This window comes from Lissotriton helveticus, chromosome 4_1 (genome assembly GCF_964261635.1).
Source record: "Lissotriton helveticus chromosome 4_1, aLisHel1.1, whole genome shotgun sequence".
In the NCBI taxonomy this organism is placed as follows: Eukaryota; Metazoa; Chordata; class Amphibia; order Caudata; family Salamandridae; genus Lissotriton; species Lissotriton helveticus.
This window is the reverse complement of record NC_136063.1, coordinates 2,100,634,775-2,100,650,650: the sequence shown is the minus strand read 5'-3', so window position 1 is coordinate 2,100,650,650 and position 15,876 is coordinate 2,100,634,775. Positions and strand designations below refer to the sequence as shown.

The 15,876-nt window shown below is 51.1% G+C and overlaps 1 protein-coding gene across 2 annotated transcripts in view; it reads right to left on the bottom strand.

The window, feature by feature from the left end:
* GAB3 (GRB2 associated binding protein 3) overlaps positions 1-15,876 on the bottom strand; it is a 489,597-nt gene that overhangs the window by 432,252 nt on the left and 41,469 nt on the right. Inside the window, exon 1 of one of the 2 annotated variants that reach the window (XM_078688763.1) lies at positions 1,974-2,439. The exons of the other annotated variant lie outside the window; for it this stretch is intronic. Within the exon in view, the coding sequence (XP_078544889.1) occupies positions 1,974-2,045 (72 nt within the window). The 5' untranslated portion in view covers positions 2,046-2,439. Of the gene's footprint in view, positions 1-1,973; positions 2,440-15,876 lie in introns of those variants that run through there. 2 annotated transcript variants of the gene reach the window in all.

The window sequence follows — 15,876 nt, the reverse complement described above, 5'->3', positions numbered from 1 at the left end:
TAGCCACTTATGATGCTGGGAGTTGTATAGCGACACTTATAACGCGGAAAATGAAAGCACAACACACACAGAGTTAAATAAAACCCCAGGACTGGCTAAAGGCGACCCTCTTGAGATGGTGCCAGTTATTTCCTGTTTCCAGTAGTGTAACAAGGGTGCCATAGGACCTGGTGCAATCTAGCAAAATCACATCTTTGACTGCTGTTGGTATAGTAAAATACAGCAATTATCAGGGATCAAGGGTGCCGCTGGCTCTGTGTACCGGTGTCACTGCACCTGCTGTACCAATGGTAGGTATACCCCTGCGGGCCATGTCGCCACCAGTCCTGGGCTTTCCTTCCACAAAACTGTATAATAATGTGTTTTTACAAAGTAGTTCCCATTCTGAACTTAATATTCTGTTGTTATGCATGTAACAAGTGCTACAGTCACCCAGTGGTTTTCAATTTTGCGTAACTGATTGGCCTCACAAGAATGAAGGGCTAAATCGGCCTTGCCATAATTACATCCGGTGACATGTACTGTGGAGAGACACACAAACACCTCTCAGAGCTATCATGTACATAATTGAACTATTTTACAGGAGACTGCCGTCACTGCTCAAGTGAAGTACAGCCCACTATTACAACTGCCAGAAACCATTGTTTTTTAAATGGAATCATGCTATCACCAATGACATGAACCTCCAAGTGACGTAATATAGCTGCTAAGAGGGGTTCTGAACTGCACAAGGCGCTAGGCAGATGCAGTGTGCTCATTCTTGGGTGGAGTGCCTTCTCTGCTGGTCTGGTAGGAGACGTTATCGAACACAAGCGCATTGTCTTTGCTGCCAGACTGAATAACCCTCTTTGTGGTAAAAAACGAGAGGCTTTTGGGAGCACTTCTCACTGAGGATGCGCTATTTCACACTTGTTGGTCTGGCGTCCTCTATTTTGCCAGTGAATAATTTGCACTTTTAAGAGGATGTTCACATAATACCCCTCCAAGCCTTCTTGCGCCGAAGGAAACCGAAGAGCTGTAATCTAAACTCAACTCAAGCGACCCCGCTTTGTGAAGCTGGTCAGACAGGAGTGCGCCTTTAATCCTATATTACAGCTCTGCGAGTAAAGTGCTCACTGCTGCAGGTCACACAGGTCTGGGTCCCAGAAGTGCTCACTCAGCCCTTCTTCCTTACCAGATCGATACACTGAGCACTACTAAAATAGCAAGAACAGCTGCTATTTACGGTGCCATAAAAAGCCAAACTGAGGGCTAGGTAGCATTGCGTTTCTCATGCAATAACAGAAAGCTCCTAGAAATAATCGATGCTAAGCACTACCTACACAGAGCCTTAGACGCGCCCACGAACGCCTTGCCAACGTTTACTTAGTTACTGAAAACACCACAACGTGAAAGCAAAACAACTAGAAATGGCAAAACGTGGGAATTTGAGTGGAAGCTCGCTAACTGACAATTTACATTACAACTGACAAATTAACCGTTGTCCAACTGAATACGACGGAGGGCGCGGCGATTCCACAGACTTGTTACACTGAAATTTGAGGGGGGAAAACTTCACAAATAGGAAAATTCATTGACTGACATGAAAATGCATTTCTGACTCCCAAATAAACAAATGAGACAAGCTGACCAGTCCCTAGGCAGCATAAACACGACTGTAAAACAACAGGTGGACTTCCTGCAGCCCTCATCCGTGAGCACGACTGAGCAAACTCGGCAGTTAAGCATTTATTTACGCGCATTTCCGTTCCTGCAGCGCTAACAAGCCAGCTTCTGAGCGCTTGAACTCGAAGGAAAAGGCGCTGATGAAAGTAGTAAGGAGGTAGAAAAATAGTCACTGCGAAGTACTTCACAAATCGGTAAAGGCAGCCTCCGCCACCCTCCCAAAAAGCTACGCAGCCCTTCATCCTTGCTGCACTGTCAAAGCTGCACGCGGAACCCGAAAGGAGCGGATCTGTGCACTCAGTACTCACGTATCTCTTCAGCTTCTTCTCCGGGGGGGATTTGATGAGCCAGCCCGTGCAGACCACGTCCCCGGCGCTCATTTTCCCCCCGAACGAGAACGAGGGGCGTCAGATCCAGTGTGCGAGAGAGTCGGTCCGGGCTTAATTTTTTTTGAAACCCAGCAGCAATCGGCTTCCTCCAGCTGTGCGCGAGCGCTGCCGCTGTGCCGCCGGGAGGAAGTCCTCGCTGACATTGATGGCTGACACGCCGAGCTCCCCCTCCCACCCGGCCCACAGCGCGAGCGAGGGGCACGTGACGCGCCCGGGACCGCTTGTAAACAAAGCGCAGCACGTGCAGAATTACCTCAGCGCTGCCATGTGGGTTCCGGGGCTCCGAAAACACTTTGTCCTGCCTGGACTCCTGGCACGCGCAGTCCTCCATCAATCAGGTACAGGTGTTTCTATTACTACCTGTTCCTGCTTCTTCCGTCAACCTCAAGGGACAACACTGCTGGGGTTAAATAGTAGCAAGTGTACTTACGACAACATAGTACGGTATAGTTATAACAATTTTGTAAGGCAAGATAAGCAAATACAACAAACACACACCTGAATCGCTATAAGTCGAACTGCACACAACCTATTAGATCTCCTTTAATAGCAGGCTGGAGCGTGTGTCTCAGCCAACATGTACAGAAGTCATGGAAACATCAGGTAAGCCATCAGAGGCTACATATATTCTTTATATTCCCTGGCGGGGCACTACGTAACATTTTAACCCAGTCCAAATAACTTCAGGGGTGATACGATCTGCTCCCCCACAAAGCTGCAAGGGTAGGATTTCTAACACCTGGTGCAGGGACTCCATCGATGTACCAATATGATTTAAAAATCCAATTGGACTTTGATAAAGTACGATTTTCTACACCCGTGGCTTCTGGTATAGTCGTAAAACAGAGTGCGCCACTTGTCGTATGGACCTTTAGGTATCAGCTGAAAGTGTATTCTGGGAGCTAACATTAATACAACAAGTCAAGTTGCAGTGAAACTAAGGGCGGCTCCTCCATTAGAGCAGGGGAGCGACGCCTCACTTAACCCCTTCGCTGCGGGGGTAATTCCCCCACGGTGCGGGTGGGGCAGGGGGATGAGCTCAGCGCCACAGTGCGTGTGATGAGCCCAGCTCGTTATGAGTCACAGTGGAGCTGTGCTCATGACGAGCTGGCCTCCTCACGACCCCGCCCACTGAATAATTCGTCCGCACAGGCGGGGAATCAATCGCGCGTGGGCGGCGCGCAGCCATTATGACGAACCCAGCTCGTCATGAGCACAGCTCCACTGTGACTCATGATGTGCTGGGCTTGTCATGGGCACCGAAGGAGTGATGGAGCAAGGATTCGCACGTACAGCGACTTGCTTGTATCAAGAACCTCAAATAATGTTAATAAAATATAATCAACCTGTTTGTGTTACTAATATTGCACATTTTACACTACATGGGGTGTCCCAGCGAACCTTGCATATGTGTTTACTAATGATCAATCAATCAAAGACATTTATAGAGCGCACTACCTACCCGTAGGGTCTCAAGGCGCTGGGGGGAGGGGGGTGCCGTTACTGCTCGAACAGCCAGGTCTTCAGCTTCTTCCTGAAGGAGAGGTGGTCTTGGGTCAGGCGCAGGTCGGTCGGGAGGGAGTTCCAGGTCTTGGCGGCCAGGTAGGAGAAGGACCTTCCTCCTGTTGTCGCTCTTCGGATGCGGGGGACGGCGGCGAGGGCGTGGTTGGCTGAGCGGAGGTGGCGTTTGGGAGCGTAGAAGTTGATTCGGTTGTTGAGGTAGCTCGGGCCTTGGTTGTGTAGGGCTTTGTGTGCGTGGGTGAGGAGGCGGAAGGTGATTCTTTTGTTGACGGGGAGCCAATGCAGGTCTCTGAGATGTCCGGAGATGTGGCTAGTTCGTGGGATGTCGAGGATGAGTCTGGCTGAGGCGTTCTGGATCCGCTGGAGTCTCTTCTGGAGCTTGGCGGTGGTACCGGCGTAGAGGGCGTTGCCGTAGTCCAGTCGACTGGTGACGAGGGCCTGGGTGACGGTCTTCCTGGTCTCGGTGGGGATCCACCAGAAGATCTTACGTAGCATGCGCAGGATGTTGAAGCACGACGAGGAGACGGCGTTGACTTGTCTGGTCATGGAGAGGGAGGAGTCCAGGATGAAGCCCAGGTTGCGTGCGTGGTCTGTCGGTTTGGGTGCGGTGCCCAGGGCGGGAGGCCACCAGGAGTCGTCCCATGCGGAGGGCGAGGAGCCTAGGATGAGGACCTCCGTCTTGTCTGAGTTCAGTTTCAGGCGGCTGGTCGTCATCCACTCGGCTACCTCTTTCATCCCTTCGTGCAGGTTGGTTCTGGCGGCGGCGGGGTCGTTGGTCAGGGAGAGGATCAGCTGGGTGTCGTCGGCGTAGGAGATTATGTTGAGGTTGTGTTGGCGTGCGATGGCCGCGAGGGGGCTCATGTAGACGTTGAAGAGGGTGGGGCTCAGCGAGGATCCTTGAGGGACGCCGCAGATGACTTCGGTGGCCTCTGACTTGTACGGTGGTAGGCGGACCCTCTGTGTTCTTCCGTCGAGGAAGGAGATGATCCATTCCAGAGCCTTCTCCTGGATTCCGACGTTGCTGAGGCGCTGTACTAGGGTGCGGTGGCAGACAGTGTCGAATGCCGCGGAGAGGTCTAGGAGGATGAGGGCCGCTGTTTCTCCGTTGTCCATCAGGGCTCGGATGTCATCGGTGGCGGCGATGAGGGCGGTCTCGGTGCTGTGGTTGGCTCGGAAGCCAGACTGTGAGGGGTCGAGGGATCCATTCGTCTCAAGGAAGGCGGCCAGCTGCTTGTTGACGGTCTTCTCAATGACTTTGGCTGGAAACGGGAGGAGCGAGATGGGGCGGTAATTCTTGAGTTCGGTGGGGTCCGCTGTGGGTTTCTTGAGTAGAGCGCTGAGTTCGGCGTGCTTCCAGCTCTCAGGGAAGGTGGCGGTGTCGAAGGATGTGTTGATGATGTCTCGCAGGTGGGGTGCGATGACAGCGTCGGCCTTGTTGAAGACGTGGTGGGGGCAGGGGTCGGTTGGAGATCCTGGGTGGATGGAGTTCATCGTGCGGACGGTGTCTTCGGTGCTGATCGGAGTCCAGGCGCGGAGGGTGGTGGTGGGGGGTGGTGGGTCGGTCGTGGTGTGCGTTGGTTGGTTGTTGAAGCTGTTGTGTATGTCCGCGATCTTGTTGTGGAAGTATGAGGCGAGGGAGTTGCAGAGGTCTTGCGACGGGGTGATGTCGTTGTTTCCTGCGCTGGGGTTGGAAAGCTCTTTCACGATGTTGAAGAGTTCCTTGCAGTTGTGTGCGTTGTTGTCCAGCCGGTCCTTGAATGCAGTTTTCTTGGCGGCGCGGATCAGCTGGTGGTGCTTCCGGGTGGCAAGCTTGAAGGTGGTCCTGTTGTCCGGTGTTGGTTCCCTTCTCCAGACTTTCTCGAGGGCTCGGCAGTTCTTCTTGGAGCTCTTGAGTTCGTTGGTGAACCATGGGGCTTTCTTGCTGCCGGGTCTGCTGGGCGGGGTCCTCAGTGGGGCGAGCTCGTCCGCGCAGTTGCTGATCCACTTCGTGAGGTTGTCTGCGGCCTGGCTGGGGTTCGCTAAGCTGGCAGGAGGGTGCTGGCTCAAGGAGGTGGCGAGCTGGTCGGCTGTGATCTTGTTCCAGCTTCTGCGGGCAACCTGTTGCTGGTGGTGGTGGGTCGTCGTTCTTTTGAAGGTGAAGTGGGCACAGCTGTGGTCCGTCCATTGAAGCTCTGTGGCGTGGCTGAAGGCGATGTCTGTGCTGGATGAGAAGACTGTGTCGAGTGTGTGTCCGGCGAGGTGGGTGGGGGTGGACACCAGTTGCTTGAGTCCAAGATTGGCGAGGTTGTCAAGCAGGGTGCTGGTGTTGCGGTCGTTGTTGTTCTCCAGGTGGAAGTTGAGGTCCCCCAGGAGGATGTAGTCAGCGGAGGGGAGGGCATGCGGGCTGACGAAGTCGGCGATGTCCTCGCTGAATTGGGTGCGTGGTCCCGGAGGCCGGTAGATCAGGGTGCCTCTGAGGGTGGTCTTCGGGTCGGTGTGGATCTGGAAATGCAGGTGTTCGGCGGTGGTGAGGGTGTTGTCGGTGCTGGTCGTGATACAGATGGTGTTCCTGTGGATGATGGCGATGCCTCCTCCCCTCTGGTTGGCGGTGCGGTCCCTCCGGATGATCTTGTAGCCCTCTGGGATGGCGATGGCGATGTCGGGTGCTGACGGGGCGTTCATCCAGGTCTCCGTGAGGAAGGCAACGTCGGGGGCTGTGGTGTCGAGGAGGTTCCAGAGTTCGATGGCGTGTCTGTGGACGGAGCGGGTGTTGAGCAGGATGCACTTGAGGTGGGTGCTGCTGGTGTTCGACTTGGCGGGTGCTGGCGCGAAGCAGGTCCGGATGCAGGTGAACTTGCAGGCGCGGCAGCTGAAGGGTCCGTGGGTGCGTCGTGGTGTGGCTTGGTAGCATCCCGGGGGTCGACCGGCGTTGAGTGCGCTGAGGTTGGCGGCGGTGTACGTCAGGCGGGGTGGCCGGGGTCTTCGAGGGCCAGGGGTCCTGGCACTGGGCGCGGTCCAGGCGCGGACGGGCGCAGACGGGCTTACCTTTGGCGCGCCTTCGGCGCACAATCGGCGCGCCCGCTGCGCGTCAACGCTGCGCGTCCGCACGGTCGCCATATATGGCAAAGTGCGCGGGTGGGCGGGGCAGCTGGGAGGCGGGAGCGGGGAGGGTACAGAAGGAAGAAAGGGGCGGGGTTAGCGGCGGTGGCGGGAGGCGGGGAGGGAGGACGAGGGTCAGAGAAGGAAAACAGGAAGGAAATAGCCAGTTACAGGACAAAAACAGGCAATGACAAAATACAATACTAAAACGGCAAAACGAGGGTCAGATCGAGGGAAAAACAGGAAGGAATTCACGAGTCACAGGAAGAAAAACAGGCAATACAAAATGACAAAGGCACAATACAAACGGCAAAAAACAGCTGGGGCAGGTCGAGCGATCACGGACCACGCCGCTCTAAGGCAGGGGGCGTGGACACGCGGCGGCAGTGAGGCAGACCGGCAGGGAGGCGCACGCAGCAGCTGGTGGCCGTGCGGCGCAGGGGTGTCCTAGAACTAGGACACGCTTGCTATTAAAATGGCTGCTGCTATGCGGGAATTTCTTCTGCGCATGCGTCGGTCACACTCACGTGACGTACTCGTAGTTCTGGTGGGAAATTTTTGCGCTTGCGCACTAGCTCTAAAATGGCCGCTCTGTGTTCTCACATGTCCGATGCTTGCCCTGTAGCTTTTTGCTATGCTGTTTGTCTTGCGCTAATCTTAATGCTATAGTTAATATAAAGTAAGGGGAGTCATATAGGGATTCCTGGTATACAGTGTACTCATTTATTTCTGTGTTCTAAATTGTCTTCCTTTACTTTTCATGTGGCGAATATTTTGGGCCGGGGAGGTGATTACTACTCCGTATTTGAAGTCCCTACTGCGCATGTCACCCTGGCAGTGGGAAGAAAACCTTGTACCAGTGGAACCCAGCCAGCTGGCAGCCACAGCCAAGATGCGCCTGGGAACCGACCTGTAACCCAGCAAGACGAAGCTGAACTGTACTGCATTTGTAACAATTGTATATGAATATTGTATTATCCATTGTAATGTGTAAAACATGTCATGAGAACCCCAAATTCAATAGGCGGTCCCAAAAGATGTAAATTAGGACTTGAGAAAGTCAAATTCTGGTTGGTGTGTTGACCTGTCCTACCTTTGGACCAATCGAAATTGGGGATTCTTACACTTGCAACATTTGGGGGGTGGTACACTGACCCGAAAACAGTATAACTAGCCTAGGTTTAGCTAGAGAAATTGTCCGACTTGTCCAAATAGCTCACCTGTCACTGACCCAACGCACTCAATAGCTGATCCTGAAACAGAGGTGCTGCAGAGCACTCTGTCCAACTGTCTCACAGACCCATTGGGGGATTTGAGAACCTTAAGTGCTGGCGGAGCACTTTGCTGGGGAATTCGATAACCCAATCGGGGTTTTGACTGATAGCTGCAGAGAGGGTGTAGCGCAGGCGTTGTAACTGAACTGCGGGTGCTGGTCTTACCTAGGTGGTCCTGTCCTGATCCTAATCTGGTTTTCCTGTCCTGTCCTGGGTTTCCATTCTGCACCTGCTGGCCTACTGGCGACTGTCCTTCCTTGGGGTTTCTCCTGTCCTTAACTGACCCGTGGCCAGGGTTGGTCTCCACACCGTTCTAGGTCAATATAAATCTGAGGGAACCCATTTTGCATTCTCTATTCCTTTGCTTTTAATAAAATCGTACTTGCACATTGTCCTTTTTTTTTCTTACCCTCCTTCTACACTGATAAATGATAAAGTCCTACCTTATAGTTATTATACTAGCATGTTCCATTTTTACCCATCCCATTAGTACGTTCTTACATACTGTTCATGAAATATAGATGTTCCTTTTTCTTTACCCTTCTTTAGCCAAATAAAGTGATTGCTCTAGGAATATTTAGCGTGTTCTACTTTTACCTTCCCTATAGCTACATGTTACCTTCGAGTTTTCTATAGATTTATTAAAGTTTTCCTGCTTGCCACTTTTGAAGGATATACAAACTGTGACATTCAAGCGTGTTCCTTATTTTTCACGTCCTTTAGTTACTCCACGTCAAGTCTAAATTCCTGAAATTCTTACTAGCATGTTCCCTGTTCTTACCTTCCCTTTAAGGTCCTAAATGGTTGGTCTTATTTACTTCCTATATGGATATGTGCTCTCTTTAATCTTAGTTATTGACAGTTTACTTGCTGTGAACCTTATGCTTTCTGAATCTGATAAATTCTAGATAAAGGTTTTAAAACTTCCTGAGTCTGTGGTTATTATATGAGTGCAAATAGAGTACGGTAAATAGTATTTTGTATTTTGGTGTCTGCCTTTCTTTTACAGCTAGCTCCCTGATCCATTGTGATCATAGGTACCCGTAACAGTGGGATGGTAAGTCGGGTACATTGGAAATAAATAGGAAGGAACTGGGTTACTGGTAGTAGAGTGTAAGGTTACCCGATTAATAAATATGGTGAATTGAATTTATGGGCCCAAGTGTGCCTATGGTAAAATTATAGTTGGGTGACCTGCGCGCTCTATCAGTAATTTTCTGGTAGCAGAGGAAATGGTTAGGGACTAGTTAAAGTTAGGTAGGACTAGTTAAGATAGGTAGATAGGTTATTTGCTGCTAATTGTGAAAATTTTGCTGCTAAAAGTATCGATCGATCAAATTGATGTTTATTGCTTTGAAAATTATTAAATGTTTTAAATTGTTTTTCTTGCTGTTATATTGATATACGTACTAATACACTCGTTAGAGATTGTTACATGTTTGTCTGGAATCCCCGGGGGCAGAATAGCGGGTGGTGAGGAGAATCCACGCCGTAGTGAGGTCACTTACCTGAGGAAAATTGGTGCAGGTTAGGCAGAACTGGAAGCACTAATTAGGGTTTTCTGAATAAATGTATGAATAAATGATAGCAAGGAGTTAGCTGGCAAAACTTCTATTGTGATATAACCTAGTAAGGGTCACACGGAAGGAGTAGCAGGTTCGTCTAAGCTTGATTAATAGCAAAGGGGTTCGCTGGTGAAACTTTTGGCTTAGTATATATCCCAAAGTGGATGAGTCGAAGGAGTAGCAGGTTCACTAATGCTTGTGTGAAGAGTAGGCAGAAGGGTTCTACTCGCAGTATTTGAAAAGTAAATAGAAGAGGTTTACTTGCAGTGAAACAAATCTTTTCTTTCTAGACACTCGAGGACAGTGGCGAATGTATTTGCGTTGTAAATTAAACAGAGCACTTGCACTTTAAAAGGTAGAAATCGAAGTTGTTTCTTACCTTGTGAAGGAGGGAGTCAGTTGCGAAGCTGCGCTGACGTCACTCAGTGCCGCGCTGGTATTGGTTGAGACAGCGGGCGTGTAGCTGAGGCAGAATTGTAAAGGAGGGGTGAGCACAGGAGCGTGAGAACTCGTTTACGAGAAACGCCGCGCACCCATTGGTTGAGATTGTTTAAAACCACGCATTTGATTGATTGCACGAATATAAAAGATGCATTTGGATTGGAGGTGATTTTAAAAACAAAGTCACTTGCGGAAAAGTATATGTGGCATACGTCTAATCCAGAGACTAGACCTGATCCAAGATACCTAGGGTTCGGAAAAGATCAGTGGAAAGGGCGTAAATATAACATTATGTACGGAAATAAGAGAAAAATGACCTTAGTAAACAAGGTGAAGAATTATTTCAAGACAGACAAGCCTATCAAAACTAGAGAAGGAGTTGTCATTCCACCACCTAATACTCCCGCATCATTTATGATGTTCGACAGGGGCTACCATGCTTGCGTATGGTTGGAAAATTGGGTGGAATATACTAAAAATGACGAGATTTTGGCATTTCCGTTAGATGGTACATTTGATAGCAGGATTCTGTTCAATTTGAGGACCCGAATGAATGATTTACATCCTAGACCCAGACTAACGCAATATGAGGCCTTAGAAGAATGGGAGATGGAGGCTTTTTTTTTTTTTTTTGAGAACCTTTATTGTCACTTCAAGTAAATACAAATATGGGCCTACAACCACCTCGGCCGGCCGCTAGTCAAGTCATAAGTACAGCAAATCAATGTAGAAAAATACAGCAGCCTAAAAATGAGGGTCTAAAAAGTGTCCAGGAGAGAACTTGTATTCAAGCGTACTGTGCGAGATTCAGGATGTGAGAAGGTTCATTTTACAATAAAGAAAAACTCAGAATCAATGCCATACGGTCATACATGGTCCTACAATAGCAAGCATGAAACAGGAAATCCGCAAATAGTACTAATACGTTTGAAATATTGGGGGTAAGGCACCCGAGTCAGGATAGATGTAAAAACAGACACGTTACGTAGCAAAGCTGCACCCCACCCCTCAAGACGAAACATACTGTAGGAGACACGAAAAACGACGACACCAAAAAGGAAGAAAGACCAAGGGCCATAGAAACAAAGAAAAGACAAATTAACAAACCTCATCCCCCTACCCCCCACCCAGCACCCCTGCAGAAGGCCACGGCCTACCCCCCCCAGCAGCGTGCCTGTCGCCTTAAATAAGAGACCCGAAATATAGAAAAAGGGAAAAAGAAGAAAAAGAGGAAAAACGTGGGGAAGGGCCATCGATCTGGCCACCCGCCCCCCCACCCCACCACCGCGCACAATAAACGTCCCAACATCAAGATCAGAATAGACATGGAAAACATTAATCACCGATAGCACAAGCAAGAACATACCCGCCGAGTGTCCCCCAAATCACAGTCAGCCAACAATAAGTTCCACTATGAACTAGACGGTCTCACCCCTGGCCCTTCCTATCCGTAGTACCAACATACGTCCACTTATCAATCAGCAGAGCAGAGTGGAGGGTCCAAACGATCTGGGCGGATCGGGCAGCGCTGTTATTCCATGGGACTTCAGCCACCTGAACCGAGCCGAGTATGTATGGCGGAAATCCGTCAATGTCAGTATCGACTCCGGAAGCATCCTCCAGTCCGGACACAGTCTCACCAGCCAGGGAAAGAGAGTCACACCATCCGGCAAGCGATGAAACGCCACCAGGGCAGCCCAAACCATAGATCGACGTTTTTTCCCCTGCCGCCGAACAGAGAAGTGCCCCGACGAGGCACTCACATGTACAACAGATCTGTCCAAAGGAATCTCATGAACCGGGTCTTGCAGCGTCTCTACGAACTTAGGCGTAGCTGGAGCACTCATCACTGACGCAGAAGCGGGCCCATCGGCGCTTCCATGAGATCGAACTATGCCCGTGTGGAACGGTGGGACAACAATGGCGGCCATCCTTCTTCCCAGATCCCGGGCGTCCCGGATCAAGGTCGTATGCAGGGTTGTTAACGCAGCCAATATATCTCTGAACGTGGGTTCTGTCTCGTATCGCCAGACCCCAGGACTCTCCCGCACAGCAGCTTCTCTGCCTGGATGTGGTCTGCGTAGGAGGGCGCCGTCCACCATCTTAGCTGATCCGGCCTCGTCCTTCTCCACTTCACCTCGGGACCGGGCCCCACACCAGGGCGCAACAGGAGTCACCACGAGGATCCCGAAAGTCAAGGCAGGCTTCCCAGCGAAGGGTCACCAAAAGGCTAAACAAAATCTCCGCCGCTCCCTAGGAGCTGCCCGCCGATTACGGGAGAAGTCATTGGTCATGCCCGGATACAACACTGGAAAGGGGGGAGAGTATCGTGCACTCCCCTCGACCCTGCTTCACCACACATCCCACAAGGCACTCCACAAGATGGACTGGGTCGGCACTGTCGCCATCGGCCCATCAGATCTCCGGCGCCCTCCGGCCGGCTCCTCGCCCCCACCAGAGGCCGCTGTTGTCGCAGTCCCGGTCGGCCACTTTCCTCACTCGACAGCCCGGTCTCAGCTCCGTGAAGGCCGCAAAACAGTCGGGGACATTTCCACAGGCCTGCCGCACGGAAAAGCCTCAGGAGCAAACGGTCAGTGAAAGGTGTCCTTCGCCTACTTAAATATGCCGTTATGGCTCAGGATAGTTGCCAGGATGTGTGCGCGGGGTGAGAAGGCTCATGGAGCCGAGCGTCTACGCAGCCATCTCGGTCGCCAGCTTGGCTCCTCCCCCCGAGATAGAGGCTTTTCAGCGAGACAGGCCCAGAAAGGACAAGGGTTTGACAAAATGGTATCCAAAAGTAAATAAAGAGACCCTAGAAAAACGAATGAAAGAATGGAGACAGAATATGATGGTAGAATGACTGTACCCTGTAATAGCACTAGAAGCGCCCCAGGGAGAGAAAAGGGCAGAGAAAGCAAAGCATTTGATGACCAGTGGGGATTCAGATGATGAATATTTGGAGGAATTGTTAATGAAGAATCCACCTCCTTATAATGAGGGATCAAGACCAGTAAGTGCAAGAGACACCTGTCCAAGACCTCCTTATCAGGAGGATGTCCGAATGAGGTCGCACACCGCTCGTCCCATCAGCGTGTGACCCCGGAGAATGATGATCGATGTAGTCGGTATCAGCGGGTGCGCTTCTACCCGGGTCTTGAGTCTTCAAGGTATTCACTTGGTGTGCTTGCCATCCCTGGACACGTGTTTCGCGTTCATTAACGCTTATCAGCAGGGATTAGGCGTGTGCACGGGGTTGCTGCGTGGGCTGCCGAAAATATTCGTAGGTCCAGATACCTCCTAAGGCACGCGGATGCGTTATCTCGAGGTCGTCACCTCCACCGGCTCAAGGGAGCCTGTATAAATAGTATGTCCGAATGAGGTCGCACACCGTTCGTCCCATCAGCGTCTGACCCCGGAGCATGATGGTCGATGTAGTCGGTATCAGCGGGTGCGCTTCTACCCGGGTCTTGAGTCTTCAAGGTATTCACTTGGTGTGCTTGCCATCCCTGGACACGTGTTTCGCGTTCATTAATGCTCATCAGCAGGGATTAGGCGTGTGCACGGGGTTGCTGCGTGGGCTGCCGAAAATATTCGTAGGTCCAGATACCACTTAAGGCACGCGGATGCATTATCTCGAGGTCGTCACCTCCACCGGCTCAAGGGAGCCTGTATAAATAGTATGTCCGAATGAGGTCGCACACCGCTCGTCCCATCAGCGTGTGACCCCGGAGCATGATGGTCGATGTAGTCGGTATCAGCGGGTGCGCTTCTACCCGGGTCTTGAGTCTTCAAGGTATTCACTTGGTGTGCTTGCCATCCCTGGTCACGTGTTTCGCGTTCATTAACGCTCATCAGCAGGGATTAGGCGTGTGCACGGGGTTGCTGCGTGGGCTGCCGAAAATATTCGTAGGTCCAGATACCTCTTAAGGCGCGCGGATGCGTTATCTCGAGGTCGTCACCTCCACCGGCTCAAGGGAGCCTGTATAAATAGTATGTCCGAATGAGGTCGCACACCGTTCGTCCCATCAGCGTCTGACCCCGGAGCATGATGGTCGATGTAGTCGGTATCAGCGGGTGCGCTTCTACCCGGGTCTTGAGTCTTCAAGGTATTCACTTGGTGTGCTTGCCATCCCTGGACACGTGTTTCGCGTTCATTAACGCTCATCAGCAGGGATTAGGCGTGTGCACGGGGTTGCTGCGTGGGCTGCCGAAAATATTTGTAGGTCCAGATACCTCTTAAGGCGCGCGGATGCATTATCTCGAGGTCGTCACCTCCACCGGCTCAAGGGAGCCTGTATAAATAGTATGTCCGAATGAGGTCGCACACCGCCCGTCCCATCAGCGTGTGACCCCGGAGCATGATGGTCGATGTAGTCGGTATCAGCGGGTGCGCTTCTACCCGGGTCTTGAGTCTTCAAGGTATTCACTTGGTGTGCTTGCCATCCCTGGTCACGTGTTTCGCGTTCATTAACGCTCATCAGCAGGGATTAGGCGTGTGCACGGGGTTGCTGCGTGGGCTGCCGAAAATATTCGTAGGTCCAGATACCTCTTAAGGCGCGCGGATGCGTTATTTCGAGGTCGTCACCTCCACCGGCTCAAGGGAGCCTGTATAAATAGTATGTCCGAATGAGGTCGCACACCGCTCGTCCCATCAGCGTGTGACCCCGGAGCATGATGGTCGATGTAGTCGGTATCAGCGGGTGCGCTTCTACCCGGGTCTTGAGTCTTCAAGGTATTCACTTGGTGTGCTTGCCATCCCTGGACACGTGTCTCGCGTTCATTAACGCTCATCAGCAGGGATTAGGCGTGTGCACGGGGTTGCTGCGTGGGCTGCCGAAAATATTCGTAGGTCCAGATACCTCTTAAGGCGCGCGGATGCGTTATCTCGAGGTCGTCACCTCCACCGGCTCAAGGGAGCCTGTATAAATAGTATGTCCGAATGAGGTCGCACACCGCTCGTCCCATCAGCGTGTGACCCCGGAGCATGATGGTCGATGTAGTCGGTATCAGCGGGTGCGCTTCTACCCGGGTCTTGAGTCTTCAAGGTATTCACTTGGTGTGCTTGCCATCCCTGGACACGTGTTTCGCGTTCATTAATGCTCATCAGCAGGGATTAGGCGTGTGCACGGGGTTGCTGCGTGGGCTGCCGAAAATATTCGTAGGTCCAGATACCTCTTAAGGCGCGCGGATGCGTTATCTCGAGGTCGTCACCTCCACCGGCTCAAGGGAGCCTGTATAAATATATATTTAATAAATATAAAGGGAGGCTTGGCGCCTCCTTGCCGGTGGACCAGACAGGGCCATACATTGAAGGAAAGGTTGAAGGAAATTACGTCACCTTTCTGTTGGACACTGGTGCTACCCGCTCTACTGCGAGAACAGCAGACGTTCCAAACCTACCCCTCTCGGGAGAAGCAATCCAAGTAGTGGGTGTTTCTAATCAGCTAATTAGTACCCCAGTTACTGAACCTATGGAAATTAAAATTGGGAATTTTAAAGAAATACATAGATTTGTTGTGTGTGATTCCAGTCCTGTAAATCTGCTAGGACGAGATTTGTTGTGTAAAATGAACTGTACTATCTTTTGCACACCAAATGGCGTCGAAATTCAGACCCCAGATGAAGACGGAGTTTACAAATTAATGTTAGCTACACCAGATTCAGGAATTAAAAGACTGACAATACAGGACTTACCTGAAGAGCTCCAAGAGACAGTGAAACCAGAGGTGTGGGATTTTACTGGAAAAGATGTAGGATTAATGGCAAATGTTGAACCAATTAAAATAGCCATAAAAGAAGATGCAGTCTACCCAAATACTAAACAGTACAAAATGAGTGCAAAAGTAAAAGCAGGAGTTGCCATTGAAATAAAAAGATTATTAGAGGCAAATATCATACAAGAAGTGATGAGCAGTCCTTGTAATTCGCCCATAATTGGAATCA